The 18,693-nt window shown below is 41.2% G+C and overlaps 2 protein-coding genes across 2 annotated transcripts in view; one reads left to right on the top strand and one right to left on the bottom strand.

The window, feature by feature from the left end:
• The window catches only part of LOC131685881 (heterogeneous nuclear ribonucleoprotein 27C-like), a 31,334-nt gene continuing 12,641 nt past the window's right edge, over window positions 1-18,693 (top strand). The window contains exon 1 of the mRNA XM_058969885.1: window positions 1-18,693. This exon is cut by the window's right edge and continues 12,641 nt beyond it. Coding sequence (XP_058825868.1) covers window positions 445-1,644 — 1,200 coding nt within the window. The 5' untranslated portion in view covers window positions 1-444 and the 3' untranslated portion in view covers window positions 1,645-18,693.
• Window positions 5,729-6,715, bottom strand: LOC131681155 (uncharacterized protein K02A2.6-like). The gene has a single exon (XM_058961866.1). The coding sequence runs from the start codon at window positions 6,713-6,715 to the stop codon at window positions 5,729-5,731; it is 987 nt and encodes a 328-aa protein (XP_058817849.1).

The following is an 18,693-nucleotide window of genomic DNA, read 5'->3' on the forward strand; positions in this document are numbered from 1 at the left end:
CCCTTTCACAGCACGATGATGATGTTCGCTTCGCCACACATCATAGCCTACCTACATGTTATTTAGATTTCTAAGAAGTTTAATCTTTTTTAGTTTTCTAATTAGTATTTAAGGCATTATTAAGGTTAAAGCAGAGATTTAAGTATAATTATTTTAATAATTGAAACGTAAAGAAGCAGATACCGATAAAAAATAGACTGTAAGTAAGTTAGTTTTATCGTAAAACAGAAAAATATCGGGGCAAAAGTGCGTTTCGGTCGTGAAGCACCATTTTTCGTAGAGAAAATTTTCGCTTCGCGGAGTGAATTTGGTGAGCGAAGAAAAAGAAGAAGCGAGTTGTACGGGAATCCGCGCCGCGCGTGCTGACGGTAAAGCGAAGAAGAAGAAGAAGCTCGGTACGAAAGTGCGTTACACGTTCGTTTGGCCAAAATTAGTGCATACGGAATGCATCCGTCGAAGAAGATGAACGCGGCGGAACTTGATGATCACGAGAAGGGTAAACTGTTTGTCGGCGGTCTGTCCTGGGAGACGACTCAGGAGAACCTGCAGCGCTATTTTGGCCGCTACGGTGAGGTCATTGACTGTGTGGTCATGAAGAACAACGAGACGGGCCGCTCTCGTGGGTTCGGCTTTGTGACATTTGCCGATCCGGATAACGTCGAACGAGCACTGGACAACGGACCGCACACGCTGGATGGCCGCACTATCGATCCGAAACCGTGCAATCCGAGGTCGCTGCATAAACCGAAGCGTACCGGTGGCTATCCGAAGGTCTTTTTGGGTGGCCTTCCCCCAAACATAACTGAAACGGATCTGCGCAGTTTCTTCTGCCGGTATGGTAACGTGATGGAGGTGGTTATAATGTATGATCAGGAGAAAAAGAAAAGCCGCGGTTTTGGATTCCTGTCGTTTGAAAATGAAGCGGCTGTTGAACGTGCGACTGCCGAGCATTTCGTGAATATCAGTGGCAAACAGGTGGAAATTAAAAAGGCAGAACCGCGCGATGGTAGCGGCAACAATAACAGCATGAATGCCGATTCCTACCAGTGGGGATCACCGCAAGCTCCGCCGATGGGCAATGGTCAGATGGGAGGCCCTCCAATCAACATGCAGTCGAATATGATGCAGGGCTATCAAGGTTGGGGTGCATCCCAGCCGCAACAGGGCTACGGAGGATATGGTGCCTCTGCCGGAGCAGCTAATGCGTATCAAGGTTGGGGAGCACCTCCACCACAGCAGTGGGGCAATTACAATGCTACGCCCCAGCAGACGCAAGGTTACGGTGGGTATGATATGTACAACAGCTCCGGTGCCGGAAGTGCCGGTGGTTACGGATCGGGCAACTGGAATTCGTGGAATATGCCCCCGAACACGGGATCGACCGGATCGGCCGATATGTACTCACGACCACAATCCGGCCCAACGGCTGGCCCAGCTGGATCGGCCGGCCCAACGGCGGGAGGACCTTCGAAACCCGGTTCCGAGTACGGCGGTGGATCGGCGTACGGTTCCGGTGCTGCCGGAGGTTACGGCGGATATTATCAGAACGAACAGAACACAGCAGCCGCCTACAACAACAGGCCCAGGTCGGCGTACGGTGGCGGTAATGATGCTTCATCGCAACCACCTTATCCAGCATTTTGAGAGATGACGACGACGACGAGCAGGATGCAACCGCCGCAAACCCAACCGATGCACTTTGCCGCCCAGCACCAGCAGCTACCGGCAGCAGCGTCAACAGCAATGGCATCGGCGGCGGCGGCTGCAGCCTCCTTCGATCGAAGCTTGATTGGAACGAAATCATAAAATGAAGAGGATTATTTCTTATTTTTTTTTAAACTTGAAGAAAACACTAATTATACATATATTATATTGAAGGAAGAAGAAGCACTAAGAAAGGGGAAGAACAATTATACATATATTATTAAACAGAGGAATAAAACAATACGCAAAGAGAAGTTTAATAAAATGCAAAAAACACACAATTGGAAAGAAGGCAAAACATACAAGCGTAAGCATAAATACACATCTAATATAACTTTATTGACTAGGCTTAGGAGCGAAGCGGAAGAAAATGAAAACGGAAAAAAGAAGAAGAAATTGTTCAAACTATTGATTATTAAATTGAATAAAAAACCAGAAAAACCTTTGAAAATAAGCGTAAAATCCCGTTTCAAATGTTTAAGATGCCACATCAAAAATAATACCATAAAAACACTCCGGTAGTAAGTAAAATGAATCAAATTCGTTCACTCTCAATCTAACACATACAGAGATATACACACACACAAACAAACTTAAGAGGTAATTTAACTCAGTCGTATTTTAGATGAAGCTTTCGAGTGGAACGTTTCAAGTGAAATTTGTTCGTTTTTCTTTTTGAGTGACGGGGCAAATTTCACAACAAACTTTTCTTAGCTCATTCTTAAGCGTTAGTCCCTCGTTATTAGAAACAGAGTATAAAAAAAACATGAAAATGATGGCAAAAAAATTGTAAAAGGTGTCACCGCTGAGTGAAACAAGCGAAACTCAAGCTAAATTTATTTCTTTTTCTACACCCAAAAAAAAAATTAACAGGATTATTTTCAATAGGAGCCTCGTCCCCCTGAACCCCTCTTCCTATGTTCCTAGCCCACCCACCAAAATCGATACTACATACTGCATGGTGTAAGATGAGAAAACAAGAAACAAGCAAAAAAAAACAGCAAAATCCCCTCAAACACAAAACTTTTTTGTCTATAACGGAACGATAAGGATATACATTACTATACTTAATCAGGTACCCATAATAATAACAAAAAAAAGAAGAGAAAAGTAAACATAGATGAAAACACTATCCAACCGAGCGAGAGAGAGCGAGACAGAGAGAATAGAAGCGATGCGCGTCTGATTCTGATTTTTTTTTCTAAGTAACTGTAAAGAGCAAGTGATTGATTTATTTTTTCGTTCATGTGATTTTCAGTTTCTTTTTTTTTTGATTAAGCTTACTCCCTAAGGAAAAAAAACAATGATGAAGAGACTCAGAGCCTGAAGCCTGTTTTTTAATGATTACTTTTTAAGTTTGTCGTCGTTCGTTGTAAGGATCTAATCTTTATCGGGATAGAAGCAAAAGTAAGAGAAACCCCAAAGCTGCGCGTTTTTAAAGTTTAAAACTCTTAGAGGTACATTTTTTTTTTAAAAAAAGGTGACGTTAATCACAAAACACATCCCCTCCTATAAGTGAACAGAATAAGGAAGCAAATACATAGAATTACTACTCTCTTGTAATCTTAGATGGGCAAGCTTAAAGATGAATAAATAAAGTAACGTTTTTTGACGAAACGGTATTGATAAACGAACGGGAAACCTCCTTTTGATCAGTCGTGTTAAGCTTAACTTTAGAGAAGAAATACAAAGGAACGTGAGGTAATGATTTGTTTTTTTTTAAACTAATGATAAACTAAATGAAGAGATATAAGAAAAACCTGATGAGTGGAAGAGAAAAAAACAGTCTAGCGAATAATTATTATGGGTAAGTTTGATACAACATAAGCGAAAAACCAACAAATTAGAGAAGCGAAAGTGCATTGGGAAGCGCAGTCTTCCCGTTTTCTTTCATTTCGTAAGGACAAAGCTAAACTACAAGTTTAAAGGTAACCTCTTAGTAATGATAAAAAACAAACACGTTTCACCTGATTAGTAATTCAAGCAGACAGACCGAAAACAGCAGGCATCCAACTTGAGTTTTCTTGCGTTTTTGTTTTCCAACGACATTTACACTGAAAACGAAAAATAAAAACTAGAAAAAGAAATAAGTTACTTCTAATGATTCTACATCTGTGAGATCCCCATTCAAAACTAAAAGTAAAGCAACAAAAAAAAATCACTAAGCTCATGCAATGATCCATTGATTAATTAAGAAGAAGAAGAACAGTTATTGAACAATGAAGCGCGCCTGCCTTATGTAGAAGTACAGGCAGAGCCCCCCATCCTTTTGTGTGTTTAGAATATTCTTCGTCGGGACTTGTACAAAAGAAAATTAATCGTTTTTATAACAACAAACTATTTAGCACTTTGGCGGTTTAGCAAGCTGCAAAAGGGATTTAGTGTCTTCATTTTTCTTTCTTTCTTTCTTTCGGTGTTTTCGCCAAAAACTATATATCTCGGTTTTCGTCATTTTTTACACGCATTCAACGTGTCGTCTAAGCCTGGTTTTTGCTTTACATCTGGAACAAAAGCTGACCAAAACAGTAAACATTAGCGAACATATTGATAATTGATAGTCGCATAACAGACAAGAGAAGAAGAAAAAAAAAACACATCAACAAACAATTACATTATAATCATGATCTAATCAGTGATCGTATTCTGAGGACGATCTACTGGTCATTTTTTTCGTTTTTATTATTTTTTTTTATTAAATGAATTAAACATCAATTATCATTTCACGTTTTATTTTATTTTTTGTCTTAAATAATACACCTGATTAAAAAAACTTTATATTTTGTCTAGTATAGCAGAAGTGGTGAAGATATTCTAATTATTTTTTTTTCCTAACGATAATTATGCTGATTCTTTTATTCCTGTTCAATTCGAAGTAAAAGAAGATCAAATAAAGCAAGAAAAGTAGTTTTGTTTCTTTTTTTTTCATATGTTTGAGAAATTTTAGTTGATTTTGAACAAATAGGTAATGGTAGTAGGCCGTGAGTTAGGTAGCTTCATTTTGTTTTGATTTCCAATTCGAGCGTCAGAACAGTATTATTCTACACTAAAGCGGATTATTTTTCGTTCGAAGTTGATTTGCAACGCCAGCAAAAACAATTCGGAGCCGGATTTGTTTGAATAATCAATTGAATTTAGTATTTCAACGGATTAATCTCCATCGATACTTGATGTTTCTACGCTAACATAAGTCAATGTGATGATATTTGGATCTAGATCATCCCGGATGTAATGATGGGGTGTCTTCTACGCTTCGTACGTGGTGTGCAACTTCCTTTCTTGGCGGTGTTAATGGCACATTGGTTATCGCACCCAATGTTCCAATAAATCGTGCCATAACGGACTATATTCTCACACTAACGTCACTAGAAGACTATTTTCTTCGAGTCACTAGGTGACGTGACTATGAGAAAAGGGCCCAACAAAGGTTCCTGAACGGTGACCGCCAGTTCTCCATATTCGGCTCCATACAAGGACAGAGCGACAGTAGGTTGTCATTTACAACACCAGGCAATAGTACCGTTTGTAGCATAAAGATGTACTGCCTATAATTGCACACCAGTCCCATGTAGATAGGGAATCCCATAAAACATGGGAAAAATGCGGTAATGAGCAGTGCGTCGAATGACTTAAGCCCGTTCAAATACGATGTCCAAATTTCATCGATGTATCCTACAAGTTCAACTTTGCCTAATTTCTTGTATTGAAATACGTTTCATGCAGATAACGAAACAAATGTTTGACTGCTTCGTAGTGCTTGCTTCCTGTGGTAACCGAGAAAATCACTAGCAAACTCTATCGAACTCGTAACAGCCAACTAAAGACGTCCAACGTCTACGATGTCAAAAGAGGGACTGTCCGGACAACACATTTTAGTGAACCGTTTCACCAATACCAAAGCGTACACGAATAGTAGACATATTCATAATAGAGTACGAGTATCACATCTCCGTTTTTTTATTTTAAATAAAATCAACAAAATTCAGAGGTTTTTAAGTGCTAGTTCTAACTGTACTTAAATTTAAACTCATGGGCTGAAACGTTTTGAAGGCTTCGGAGCACGTGATGATCTTCGCAGTGCAATGTGTTCAGTCGCTTCTTGTATTGACGGTGTGTCCCCCGGCTCAAACTGTACCTCATCTGGACCCGACACCTTCCGTAGGTGAGACGTATGTCGATCGAAACACTTGTCAGTTTCGCTTGATTTAACGGTTACACTTGGTCCATTTCTTTTGACAACTACATACTCCTCTTTGCCATAATCAGTTGTCAGCTTATCTTGAGTCAATAAATTTTTCATTAAAACTGTGTCACCTGTCTGAATGTTACTTGGTCTTGCTCTACGCTTCTCATCTTCTCGCTCTTTTCCTTCAAATTTCTTTTGTATATCTCTATCCCTGAAATCCGAATGTGGCGGGGTTGTACCAAGGTCATCGATCTGCGGAAACTTGAAGCGAACTTTTCTATTTTGAAGCAGCTCACTTGGTGCCATACCAGTGACTGAATGAGGTGAGTTATTGTACAGGATCAAATAATCGTCCAACTCGACTTTCCAATCCCCGTATAAAGCATTCGAGATCTTTAACCGTTTTAACAGTGACCTGTTTTGACGTTCGACCTCACCGTTTGCTTGTGGCCAGTACGGCGTGGTGTGGTTCAAAACAACGCCAATCGATGTGCAAAAATCAGTAAACTCCTTTGAGACAAATTGTTTTGCGTTATCTAGGGTTATTGTTCTTGGATAACCCCATGTTCTGAAAATTTTCTTCAATCTTCGTACCGTTTCGCAAGCTGTGATCCTGGACATTACCTCTAGTTCCATGTACCGGCTATAGTAGTCGATTACGACAAGCACATATTCACTCGTAGGCATAGGACCTAAGAAATCGATCGCAAGGTCAACCCACGGCTTCTCGGGCATGGATCTTCTCGTCATTGGTTCTGGAGGGTCCGCGGTGTGTACAAGACGACATCCTTCGCAATTATCGCACATCTTGATCGCAGCCTGGTCCATATTTGGCCATTACGTGACGTGACGCCATTCTGCCATTACGTGACGTATAAAAACTTCAGACTCTTCTTGCCAACTTGTGTCGCTACAGTGTGCGGCTAGTCTGGATAACGAATCAGCCAGATTTGCGGAACCTTTCCTATAGACAACGATGAACTTAAAAGCTTGCAATCTCAAAAGCCAACGCTCAATTCGAATCGTAGGTCGAGAAGTGGCTGTGAAAATAGTTTCTAGTGCTCGATGATCGGTCTCGAGCTCGAAAGTAATACCTAGCAAGAATATGCGGAATCTTTCAACCGCCCATACGATTCCGAGTGCCTCTTTTTCGATAGCTGGATACTTTTTCTCCGTGTCCGACAAACTCTTCGATGCGTAGCTAATTACTCTTGGCAAACTTCCTTTGAACTGGATCAGCACGGAACCTAGCCCTACCCCTGAGGCATCAGTGACCAATAATGTGCGGTCTTTTGGGTCGAAATAACCTAAATAGTCCATGGACCCAATGCGGTGTTTGAGTAAATCAAATGAAGTTTGATGTATTTGTTCCCATTCAAATCTAGATGATGGTTTGACCAAATCTCTCAAAGGAGAACTATCGGTTGCTAGATTTGGGATAAAACGGGAAACGTAGGTAACGAGACCTAGAAAACTCCGGAGCTCTTCTCGTGATTTGGGAGCACGACAGTTCAAAATAGATTCAACTTTATCGTCCGAAGGGAGCGCACCCTTTTCCGAAAGCTTGTGACCCAAGAAAATGATTTCTGTTTGTTTGAATTTACATTTGTGATGGTTAAGTTGAATTCCGAGTTCGTCAATTCTCCGTACTACTGATTTGAGTGCCCGATCATGTTCCTCTTCTGTTTCGCCGTATATAAAAAACTCATCTATGAATCCCACCATGTTTCCACACGTCGCAAACAAACTCTCCATCAAACTCTGAAACAGTTCAGGGGCACAATTTACTCCGAAAAATAAACGTTTGAATCGAAATAATCCCCAGTTAGTGATGAAGGTTGTTATGTCTCTGCATCCTTCAGAAAGTATGATATGATAGTATGAATCTTTCATGTCCAACAACGAATAGAAACGTGCGTTTCGAATCCTGGATAGAATCTCCTCGAACACCGGTAAAGGATGGTTTAAACGTTGAATTGCTTGGTTTGCCCGACGCATATCAATGCAAATACGTAAGTCACCGTTGTCCTTAAGGATAGGAACTAGTGGTGAAACCCAGGACGTCGGTCTTTCAACACGTTCTATTATACCTTGCGCCGATAAATCATCTAACTTTGCTTTAACTTTTTCTAACAGCGGGACTGGACATCTCCGAAGCGGTTGTATTACGGGAGCCACGCTTCTGTCTATTGGGAGTGTAAGCTCAACATTTTTTATGTGCGGAAATTTCATTTTCAAAGTTTCTGCATGATTTATACCAATCGAACAGTTTTCAAGGCCAACTCGAAGAACACCAAGTTTCTGGGCGGTATCTTTTCCGAGCAATGCCTGCTGACCCTTCTCGATTACAAAAAACGTGGAGTGGGTTTGAACTTTTTCATCGGCCCCGATTATTTGGATGTTGGCATCGAAAACGGTTAATAGTTTCAATGGTACTTTACCATACGCGAGAAACTTTTTGGTTGAATCAAAACGAATGTTGTTAACAGTCACATTTTGTAGCTGCATCATATTCCATGTGTTATCATCAATAAGGTTATATTTTGAACCGGAATCGATCAGCATTTGTATAGCTATTCCTCCTACTAAGCAGTTAATATGATCGTCCGATGTATCTTCAATATTATAAACAGGCAATTTTTCCTCTAAGTTATATCCGTCAACTTCGACAGCCAACACGCTTCGTGGCCGCTTAAAAACTTTCGCTCGCTTTTCCTCTTCAGCCGGAGGAAAACGTTTTCCAAAATTTCCTGTATTTGGCTGAAAAAAAAAATATTATTTTTTTTTCTTTTTTGTTATAACTACTTACATTAACCCTTACACTAAGGTTTCTGCATACCGACTTAAAGTGACCATTTCCACCACATCGCAAACATTTTTGATTTGTGGCCGGACATCTTTCTCCGCTATGTTGGTTGTAACCACATCGTGTGCATCTTGGTCTACCGCCCTGCTGTAATTCTATTTTGGTAGTCATTTTTGGTTTTGCATAGAGCCGCTGAATGTTTGAAATCGACAGATTTGGTTTCTTGCTCATCGCAGATGCCTGGTACTTCACTGCCTGATAGGAGTTTACTACCTTAACACAATCATTTAACGTTAGATTTTCCCTTTCTAATAACCTTTCTCGGAGATCCTCTGGAGCAGCTTGAATTACTTTGTCCATTATAGCTATCTGCCGACTGTCCAGAGCTGTTTTTCCGAACGAGCACTTCTCAGCTTTTTGTTGAATCCTCTCCAAAAATTTCTCAATCGGTTCTTCAACATCTGCTGTCATAGTCCAAAATAAATATCTCTCAAAACTCTCATGATGTTTTGGAGAGAAATGAGCCTCTAGCTTCATTTTAGCTACCATATATGGGTCAACGTTTTCAGAAACCTCAACGTCAGCTCCCGGAATAGAATCAAAAATGCTTTGTAATTCCAATCCGCCCATTGCTAATAGCTGTATTTTCTTGATGGCACTGTCTACAATGCCTGACGCTGTCATGACTCGTTCGAAACCACGAATCCAACCGGCCCACGCATTTCGTAATTCTGTAGTAGGCAAGTGTCTGAACCGGAATTGTGGGAGATTATAAACAGCTGGATTGAAACTTTGAGTTGTCTGAAGAACAAACACATTTTGTTCGCCTTCCTTTCCTTGATCTAGCTGCGTTGGATTTTCATTCGCCATTCTGTTAGAATAAATAAATAAAGCGATATATTTTCGTATGTCTCACACAGTATTTAAATTTCAGTAGCAAACATGATAATGTATTGTCTAGCCCGAGATAAACTAGCGTTTCGTAGATTTGTTGCTATATGTGTAGTACATGAGTGTGTACGAAACAAAAATAAACGTCAAATCGTTTTTTCGCTTGCACTAATGCAAAGTGAACAGGCGCGTAATTCAGCGCACGGCTTGGTGGCGCATGGCTGAAATGTCACGATGTGGTTTTTAGAAAAGATTCGCAATACACAAGCACGTTTCATTTTGACACCAGTCTCGGCGTGACTTAATTGCATAGGGTTAGGTACTCTTACACTAGGCGTTAGTAATGTCATTACTGAACAGTAGTGTAACTTTCAATGATCGTGTGAGGCGAGTAATGATGGAATTTTCATACAATTCCAGTAAGTCATCACTCAGTAATGACATTTTTATTTCACGTGTAAGGTTGCTTATAGACTGTGGTTGGAGACATGTTTGTGTAAACGGTATTTGTTTCGTTTCACCAAGTTCCTCCACCAACACTTTAGTCGGTACAAACTGCGGTACACAAACTAATAATATCCTTAGATAAAGATGAGAATTTTCGTATTGTAATCTCGATCAAAGCAGACCATTTGTTCATCAACTGCGCGCGGCAGTCCCTTGGATCAGTTTTTGGTATTGTCAAATTTTCTCGACTATTTTAACACAGAAAGCATTTCTGTAAAACTTATGTTCACTCAAGCTCCACTTTTTTAGCTTGTATTTTAAAGTTTGCATAACATTTTTGGTGTGCAATTTCAAACACAGAATTTGTGCTGTGAAATTTCCACTCACCCGAGCTCAACTTTTTTAGCTCGTATTTATGTTCCTGAGGTTATTTGTTTTCCTCGTCACTTCAGTGTTTTTTTTTCACATGGGCTTTTACTTCATTTCACCCATCTTTTCATCTTATTCATGCAAAACAAAATGGCCTCTAATGACTCACAGTCTACATGCAATTGAATAATTTGATTTCATGTTGTCACACTCATCGTGTTACTTACGTTTATTTAACGGTATGGTTTCAAACAAACGCCTAATTCACAAAAGTCGACTTTTTATCAGAAAAACGTCCCTCTCGTCGCCATTTATGTGGTAACCGAGAAAATCACTAGCAAACTCTATCGAACTCGTAACAGCCAACTAAAGACGTCCAACGTCTACGATGTCAAAAGAGGGACTGTCCGGACAACACATTCTAGTGAACCGTTTCACCAATACCAAAGCGTACACGAATAGTAGACATATTCATAATAGAGTACGAGTATCACACTTCCTACGCGGTCATGCTGTAATGGCTTCATTGACTGACTGACTATTCTCAAAGCCCCGTTACTTGGGGACTAGAAGGAAATTTTCTTCTAGTCACTAGGTGACGTGGCTGTGAGAATATGGCCACTAGTCTGGTACAATGCACTTAAAGCTTCTAACAGCCTTCTGGTACAGAACTCGATGCATATTACGGCGTCTTCTGGTGCTTTCAGAGTCATCTCTATTGTTAGTTTTATACATGGGTTGATTGTATACCATTCCCCAGAAAGATTTTCCTAGAATGTGCCATTCCATAGAATACCTCATTACCAAAAAATGAGATATTTTTTTCATTTTGTCTGGTCAAGCCAAAGGTTTGCGCATTACTTAATTCAAGGATCTTTTGAGGTGTAAAGCTGCTGAGAGTGCGCCGTCGGAAGCGGCGGCCCCTCGCAAGCAAACCTGTTATCCACTCGTATAGCCGGTTTTAGTCGAACGTAGGGATTGGCTATTGCTTTCAAACATGAGCAGTTCTTTGCATTTGTATGCTAAAGAACACTTGCACACATACTTGTGATCTATTGGTCTGCTAGGCTTATTCAAACACTGGTCTTGATTCCTTCTTTCGAGCGTTTCTTGAATCTGTGTATATTTAAATCGAAATGAATTCACATTTTGACAAATGGTTTGGTTGGTATTTAGAGCATTATCCTTCTTTGACGGAGTCTGCCTCCGGAACAGATGTAGTTGGAGAGGTCATTACCTGACCGTGTCGAGCATTGCGTTGCTTGACTTGTCCAAGGCTTCTGATACCACCTGGAGGTATGGCATATTACGAACATATTAGAATGATCAACGTGCTGAACAGTTTCCTGGCAGAAAGATCGTTCCAGATTAATGTAGAGGGTTACTTACCGCCCGCGCATCCGCTGGAAAACGGTGTGCCACAAGGTTCACTGCTCTCGGTTACGCTGTTTCTCGTGGCTATTCAACCCATCGTTCGCGTGGTTCCCAACACTATAAAGATCTTGTTGTACGCCGACGATATCCTATTCATAGTCAGGGGGAAGAAACACCAGCCGCTTTATCGAAAACTTCAGTCAGCAGTAAAAGCCGTCCACAAATGAGCGAGAAGTGTTAGATTTACGATATCTGCAACGAAATCCAACATCTTCTATTGCAGCCCTAATGCCCGCCGTTCACCCAGTCAAGCAATCACGATAGATCGAGTTTCTATACCGACAGAAACACGCCTGAAAACTTTCGGTATCACTCTCGATCTCAACTTCGTAGCGCACAGCAAATTGACGAAGGAGGCATGCGAATCTAGGTTGCGCATCCTGAAGATGATCGGTGCCAAACTACCCCGTAGTCAACGCTCTTCTTTACTGCAAATTTGATCTGCAATTATTACTTCACGTCTTTTGTATGGCTTCGGGCTCGTTAGTAGATATGCATCTGGAGCATACGTCACCAGTCCGATCATAGCCAGTATGGCAGAAGCAGGTACTCTACCGTTATATCTCCTCATTCTCCAAACTGTAGCCCAATTAGCCATCAGAATGTTGGGAAACAGCAGAGAGAATGCTGACCTTCCTCTGGCTCGCCGAGCCTCCGAACGTCAGACAGAAATAGTTGGAACGCCTCTCCTAAACGAACGCGACTATCTGATCGAAAGTGGTACGATCGCATGCCCCAGATCCTTTAGGACATCAAGAAGCGTGTAAAAGCTGGAGACCGCTCGGGAATTGTTCGTCCAGTTGTTCAAGAGCTCCTGACATATCGCCTCAGCTGTTCAACAATCGTCTACACTGAATGCTCGAAAGACAATACCGCAGTATTTAGGCGCGGGAGTATTTGGAGAACACTTCCAACAGTCACTTGGCCTTCCACAGCAATGCAGTGTATTTTTGGCAGAGGCATTCGCAATAAAAGCAGCGGTAACAATTGAATGTCAGCGACTTATGTCGTTTTTGCTTGAGGTAGAAACTAATGGCGATTTCGCATGAACCTAGGGTGACCATACGTCCTGGTTTCCCAGGGCATGTCCTGGTTTTTCACTGACTGTCCTGGTGTCCTGGGAAGTCGATGCAGAAGCTGGACTTGTCCTGGTTTTTCTCCTGTAAGCCTAATAACAGGTGTTCAATAAAAATAAGAGTCATGTAGTTGAAAAACAAAAACAAAAATCTTTAACGAATTCAGAATTTTTTATTAAAAACATAATGTTTATTCTTCAAAAAAACGTGAATGAATATTGGAGAAGGGGCCCTGGTCAGCATTACGACGTAACTTAGTCGCGATGCAATCATAAGAGCACTGGACGGACCTGACGTCCTTCTTCTGGATACAATTCCGGATCCTGGTGGTCAACTGCTTCGTACCCTTGACTTGCCAATTATTTTTATACACTAAAGCACTGAGAGAGCCGAAAAAACCCCAATGGGACGGCACTGGGGCAAGTTAGTCGGGTTTCTCTCTTTCGGCACGTAAGATATCTTTTTCTGCTCAGCGTCTTCTTGGCGTAATGGGAAGACGTCTTGTCCGGCCAGAAGACGTACTTCCCAACCGTATGATGCTCCTTTAAGAACGGCAGAAGAATTTTCTCAAGACACCTCTTCTGGTACACTTGTTGATTAATGGCCAGACCGCTCGCCTTGAACCACGGTTTTGAAATCCTTCTGTCCGATATGGCGATGTACAGCATAACATTTCATTTAAATTTATACTTAAACTTGTATTTTACTTAAGGGTGTGTGGCCGACTTGTCGTTTGAATAGTAGCTGTCATTTCCTGGAATGTGGGTGTTCGAGAGCAGCACGAACGACGTCTCGCGGTAGTTGTTTGTCATCCACCGGCACTGCGATTTCACGATCGCTATCTGCTCGTCCATGTCATCGGTGACAGAGTCTTCTTCCGACAGATGATGTCCTCCATCTTGGGAGCTCGGTGAATCGAGGCCGACATCACGCAAATTCGTTTCGTCCTTGTTGTCGAACAGCTTCTTCAACGCTTTCTTCTTCTTCTTCTTCGTCATTATCTTCGCCGGTGGCCGCTACCGGCCTTCTGCTCCACGCTCAGGGATGCCAGGATCTGGTAAACTGTACTCACGGGCACGTTTTCGTCTCGAAAGTGGTCTACCGTAAACTTTTTTCCACGATGGCCAAGTGTTTCGTAAAACCGCACAACACACTCACGGAGTACTTGTTGTTTCGACGCCATCTTCGATTGAACTGACAGCACCCGAGCGAAAAGAAACATGTCTCCCATTTATAGGGAGTGCAGAGAGCAATTCTCTTGGAGAGAAAAGAATTTACGCTCTTTTCTTTAATTACAGAAAGGTATTGAAATCATTCTCATTTTTTATTGAGCACCCGTTATATTTCAACTTATTGAGTTTTCGCTTTATTCACTCTGCTCCAGAGTACGACAAACAAAACTTAATACACTCGAATCTCTCAATTGTACCATCCGATGCCTTTTTTAATCTCTCCATAATACCTCGTTATTTCTTTTTCCAACTTACTTTTTTTACATGGAAATTGAAAAGAGAAAGAGGCCTTCGTATGTACGTACCATATGAATGAGCTGTAGTCTATTTGCAACATTTGGCCATCGAACCGATCCCAGTTGTGGACCAAATTGTGGCCGCTGTCAATGTCGATGAAATAATGATTCCGGGATCCGAAAAATTTCCTTTAGTACCTACCTCTAAGAAGACACATCGAAGTTTTGGCGATTGTGCTTCTTCTAGAGCTCTCTTGCAAGTGGCAGTTTTTCGTTCTACTGGAAATCCATTTCATAAAAAGGAAAATGGCAAAACAACAATAACTGTCGTGGAATAACGTTTCTACATACAGTCTGATGCCTACCGCGCCAGCAAAGCGATCGAAAAATAACAGTTGTCCCAAGCCAGTGTGGAAAATAATGCACCGTTACTTTCATTGATGCGATATCGATCGTTTATTTAAAAATGATTGAAACTCAGCAGCAAAATTTGAACAATCTTCGATACAATACAGTGGTCGTTTCTCCAATCCGCCCTTGTGTTCGGGAAGTGGAACAATCAATAAAGGCGCATACTCGTAATGCGGTACTGATAGCATTTAAAACTTTGGCCATGGCGAAAAGTTTGGCTATGGGAAACAACATGCAACACGTCGTTGCACATGACAATGTTAGAATCAAGATACCCGTTTAGATTGACGATGATAAGACCGGTGTGCGTCTGCACGATCTATCCCCGCGTACAACCAATAAATTCACCATTGATGTCGAAGTACGTAACGGTGAAAGTTTGAAACCTGGAGAAATTTGTTTCCAGGTGTATCCAATGGTGTTCGTATCATGAGAATGCGAGTTACGTAACCTATTCCTTCATACCTGAACATTCAATACGAAATAGAAAGTGCAAGCACATCTCAAATCACGCTGTGCACATATGAAGGATAGATCCCTACGTGCCAAGCCATGTGCGAAAGCCTCTAATGAAACAACATCAACTGCGAGCAAACCCAACAACATTTACTAAATCACCAACAACCGGAGTTGCAACTCAGCCACCAACGAATGCTGGAACAACAGAATCTACACACAGCGTGTCCGATCTTACCAATCAACTGCCAGCACCACCGACAATAAAGTAAATGACAAAAAATACGGATACACGATCGTGACCCGTTGGTCCCACAAACGATTCAAACCAAATAATCGTGAAAACCCATACAACATCAAGAGGACAGCATGGACGAAAACGATAAACCGAGTGAAAGCAGACTAAGTGATTTGCATGGCTTCGCTCATGGGCATGGCTACTTGGGACCGTTGATGTTTCTGCTTTGCTTCAATGACATGTATTCAGTGCTGAAAATCCTCGTCTGTTCCTGCACAGACGATCTTATAATAATTCGTCTCATTTGCTCAATTCTGGATTTCCGATTTCTCCAACAACAGCATAAAACTTTCGCTGATGGAGGTGTAGCAAGAACTTCGTGTGTAAATCCTAAAAAGCACGGTGATCGAATTCCCACGAAAAATTGTCTGATAGAGCTGTTCCTCTCAGACCCACAGAATTTTTTTACTGCCGAAGCTCTGCTTGCCCGGCACAAGATCTTTGTAACTGCCGAAAATCTGTGAAGAAGGCACAGTCGATTGATAGGTAACGGGGGGAGGGAGTCCCCTTTCGACTGTCCTGGTTTTTTACTCGCCCCATATGGTCACCCTACATGAACCTGAAACTGAGTCAGGTTCTAACCCCAACCGCTGTCAGTTCATACATTTTGACAGCAGTTGGGGTTAGGAACTGACTCAGTTTCGCCTCAAACAAAAACCACATAACTCAGTTTCGGGCCTAACTGCTGTCAAACCGTTTGTTTGGCGCCAGTTTCGAACCTAGGTTATGCGCCACTGAACTGAAAACCGAGTTGGGTTCCAACCTGAAATATATTTCGGGTTCGCTCACACCACCGCTGTTTTGCGAGAACCTAACTTTGGTTCCATCAAAAACGTTTGTTTGAAGCAACTAACCTGGGTTAGAGTCTAGGTTCTCAATCGAAAACGACATTAGTGATAATGTCCGATTCGACCAGCTGTTTATCGGCAATCGAAGCCGGTACATCCCAATACCCGTAGATCCAGGAAATCGAAAACCTGCTACGATATCGCTCAATCAAGCTTTGCTGGATTCCAGGTCACGCTGGCATCCGTGGTAACGAGGAGGCTGACTGACTCGCAGGAGAAGTGAGGAACTATTAGCACAGACTCGAAAACAACGCTTCGCCCGCTTTAACGGTCATTTTTAATATATTTTTATAATAATTTTGTATTTGGGACTGTGGCCATATTTACAAGTTAAGCGCCACGATATATGAATCCCAGTCAAAAAGGGCAAGTTGCTGGCTAACGGGGGGCTATTTGCCAACTCGGATGCGCTAATTGCCCTTTAATTTGCCAGCAAATTGCTGGCAATTCGGGGGCTATTTCAAATGCAACATTTGGGCGATTTGCCGCTGTCATTTTTTTGCCGCTCTACCTGCTCTTAAATCGCCCGGGGAACGCGCCACTTTATCACCCTTAATTGCCTAATAGGAAAATTACAAAAGATTTTTATTTTCGGATTCATTATCTACTCACATAAACTTTTCAGTACACTAGGTAATCACCACAAAATTATAGAAAAAATCAATTGTGAAATTAATATTGCACACCAAAACTTACCACAATCTGACTTTTATGAAGACTTTAGATCAGAGATCTTGTTCCACTATACTTACACACGATTCCACAATTTCTAACATTATTTGGCCAAATTGAGAGCACTGGACAAACAAAATACAAGTGAGAACACGCGCATTGTTTAAACAAACAATTTTAAGCTTAAGCCAAGCATAAACCGCCATGTTTGAAAAACGCAAAAATAACCAAGTCCATTTCAGCCGCCAGAAAAGTTGTCTAAGTATTGAAATTGCTTTAAATCGCATTCACAAATTGCATTTGTTCCTAGGGGCAATTAGCACAGGCGAGTTGAGTCAAACGTCAAACTGTTTAAATCGCCTGACCATGTTCGTCCGTATTTTTTTGACCGGGACCCCATCATCAAATGGGACCGTGAATAAAAGCGAAGCTAGTGCTCTGGGAAAATTACAGGATCGATGGTGTTATGTCTGTTAGTCTGTGCTGTTAGTACTGATTATTTGTAATTTGAATACATTTTATAAAACAAGTACCTTTCTTTTACACATGAGTTGTTCTTTTGAGTTTAATTTTTTAAATATTTGTTTTGATACACTTTTGAAGCTAAGCAATGGTTATTCACAGATCTTAGAGATAGTGATAGTCGTGATTACAACGAAATTTCACCTTACAAGCAACAGATACAGAGCGCCTGCCAAACTAGATATTTCGTACATAGCTCCAATGACACTCCCAGCCTGTTTGTGACATTAAAGCGGCTTGAATTTCACCAGAAATCGCTAGCTACCCTTTTCGTCGTCGCTGCGGCTTCCGACTTTCGATTCTATCGTTTCTTACATTGGTAACAATTCATAAAATGGTCTTCAAGCAAAAAGTAACCTATCAAATGTTTGCTCGCGCTTTTCGAAAATTCGAACAACTCGCAGCCCAAGTTAGCTAAATCGTCAAAAGGGCCCATTTCAACTTTGACCGGCGTAATAAAAGTGTTTCTGGTCGGGATTGGGGAGAAGACGTAAACCGAAAGCCGCAACGATGACAAAAAGGGTGGTTTCAAGCGGAACACCTACCCCTCCCACTGGGAATGTTGTGGAGTTCTTCATGAATTATCTGGCGGTATTTTATTTGTAACTAGGACCGTCAACCAGGATCGTCTTCATGGCCGTCATATGAATACGATCAATGAGACACTTCTAATAAAAAAATTTGAACCTAGTCACTATCTCGACAGACATACACACTTAATTTTTTCTACCAAATCTCAGCTTTTTTCGCATCTTTTGTCGAAATCTCAACAGCTGAGATCTCAGTAAACAATTTTTTTGCTGAGGTATCAGTAAAAGTGACGTTTCATAGCTGAGACTCGGAAAATATTTCACAAAAAATCTTACTTTACTATCAGTTTCTAAATTTGCTGACTACACGGCTGTTGGGAAATTGCCGGACAGAATTGAGTGTGTAAACATTGCGTAACTTCAAAAGTGTATCAAAGCAAATATTCTATAAATGAAACTCAAAAGAAGATGTCTTCATATGATCAATAATCAGTACTAACAGTGCAACATAGCACTTTCAAAATTGTCCCAACTTCTGAACAAATTACCCTGCTTGACACAAAGATATTTGACATAAG

Source organism: Topomyia yanbarensis, chromosome 2, assembly GCF_030247195.1.
Source record: "Topomyia yanbarensis strain Yona2022 chromosome 2, ASM3024719v1, whole genome shotgun sequence".
In the NCBI taxonomy this organism is placed as follows: Eukaryota; Metazoa; Arthropoda; class Insecta; order Diptera; family Culicidae; genus Topomyia; species Topomyia yanbarensis.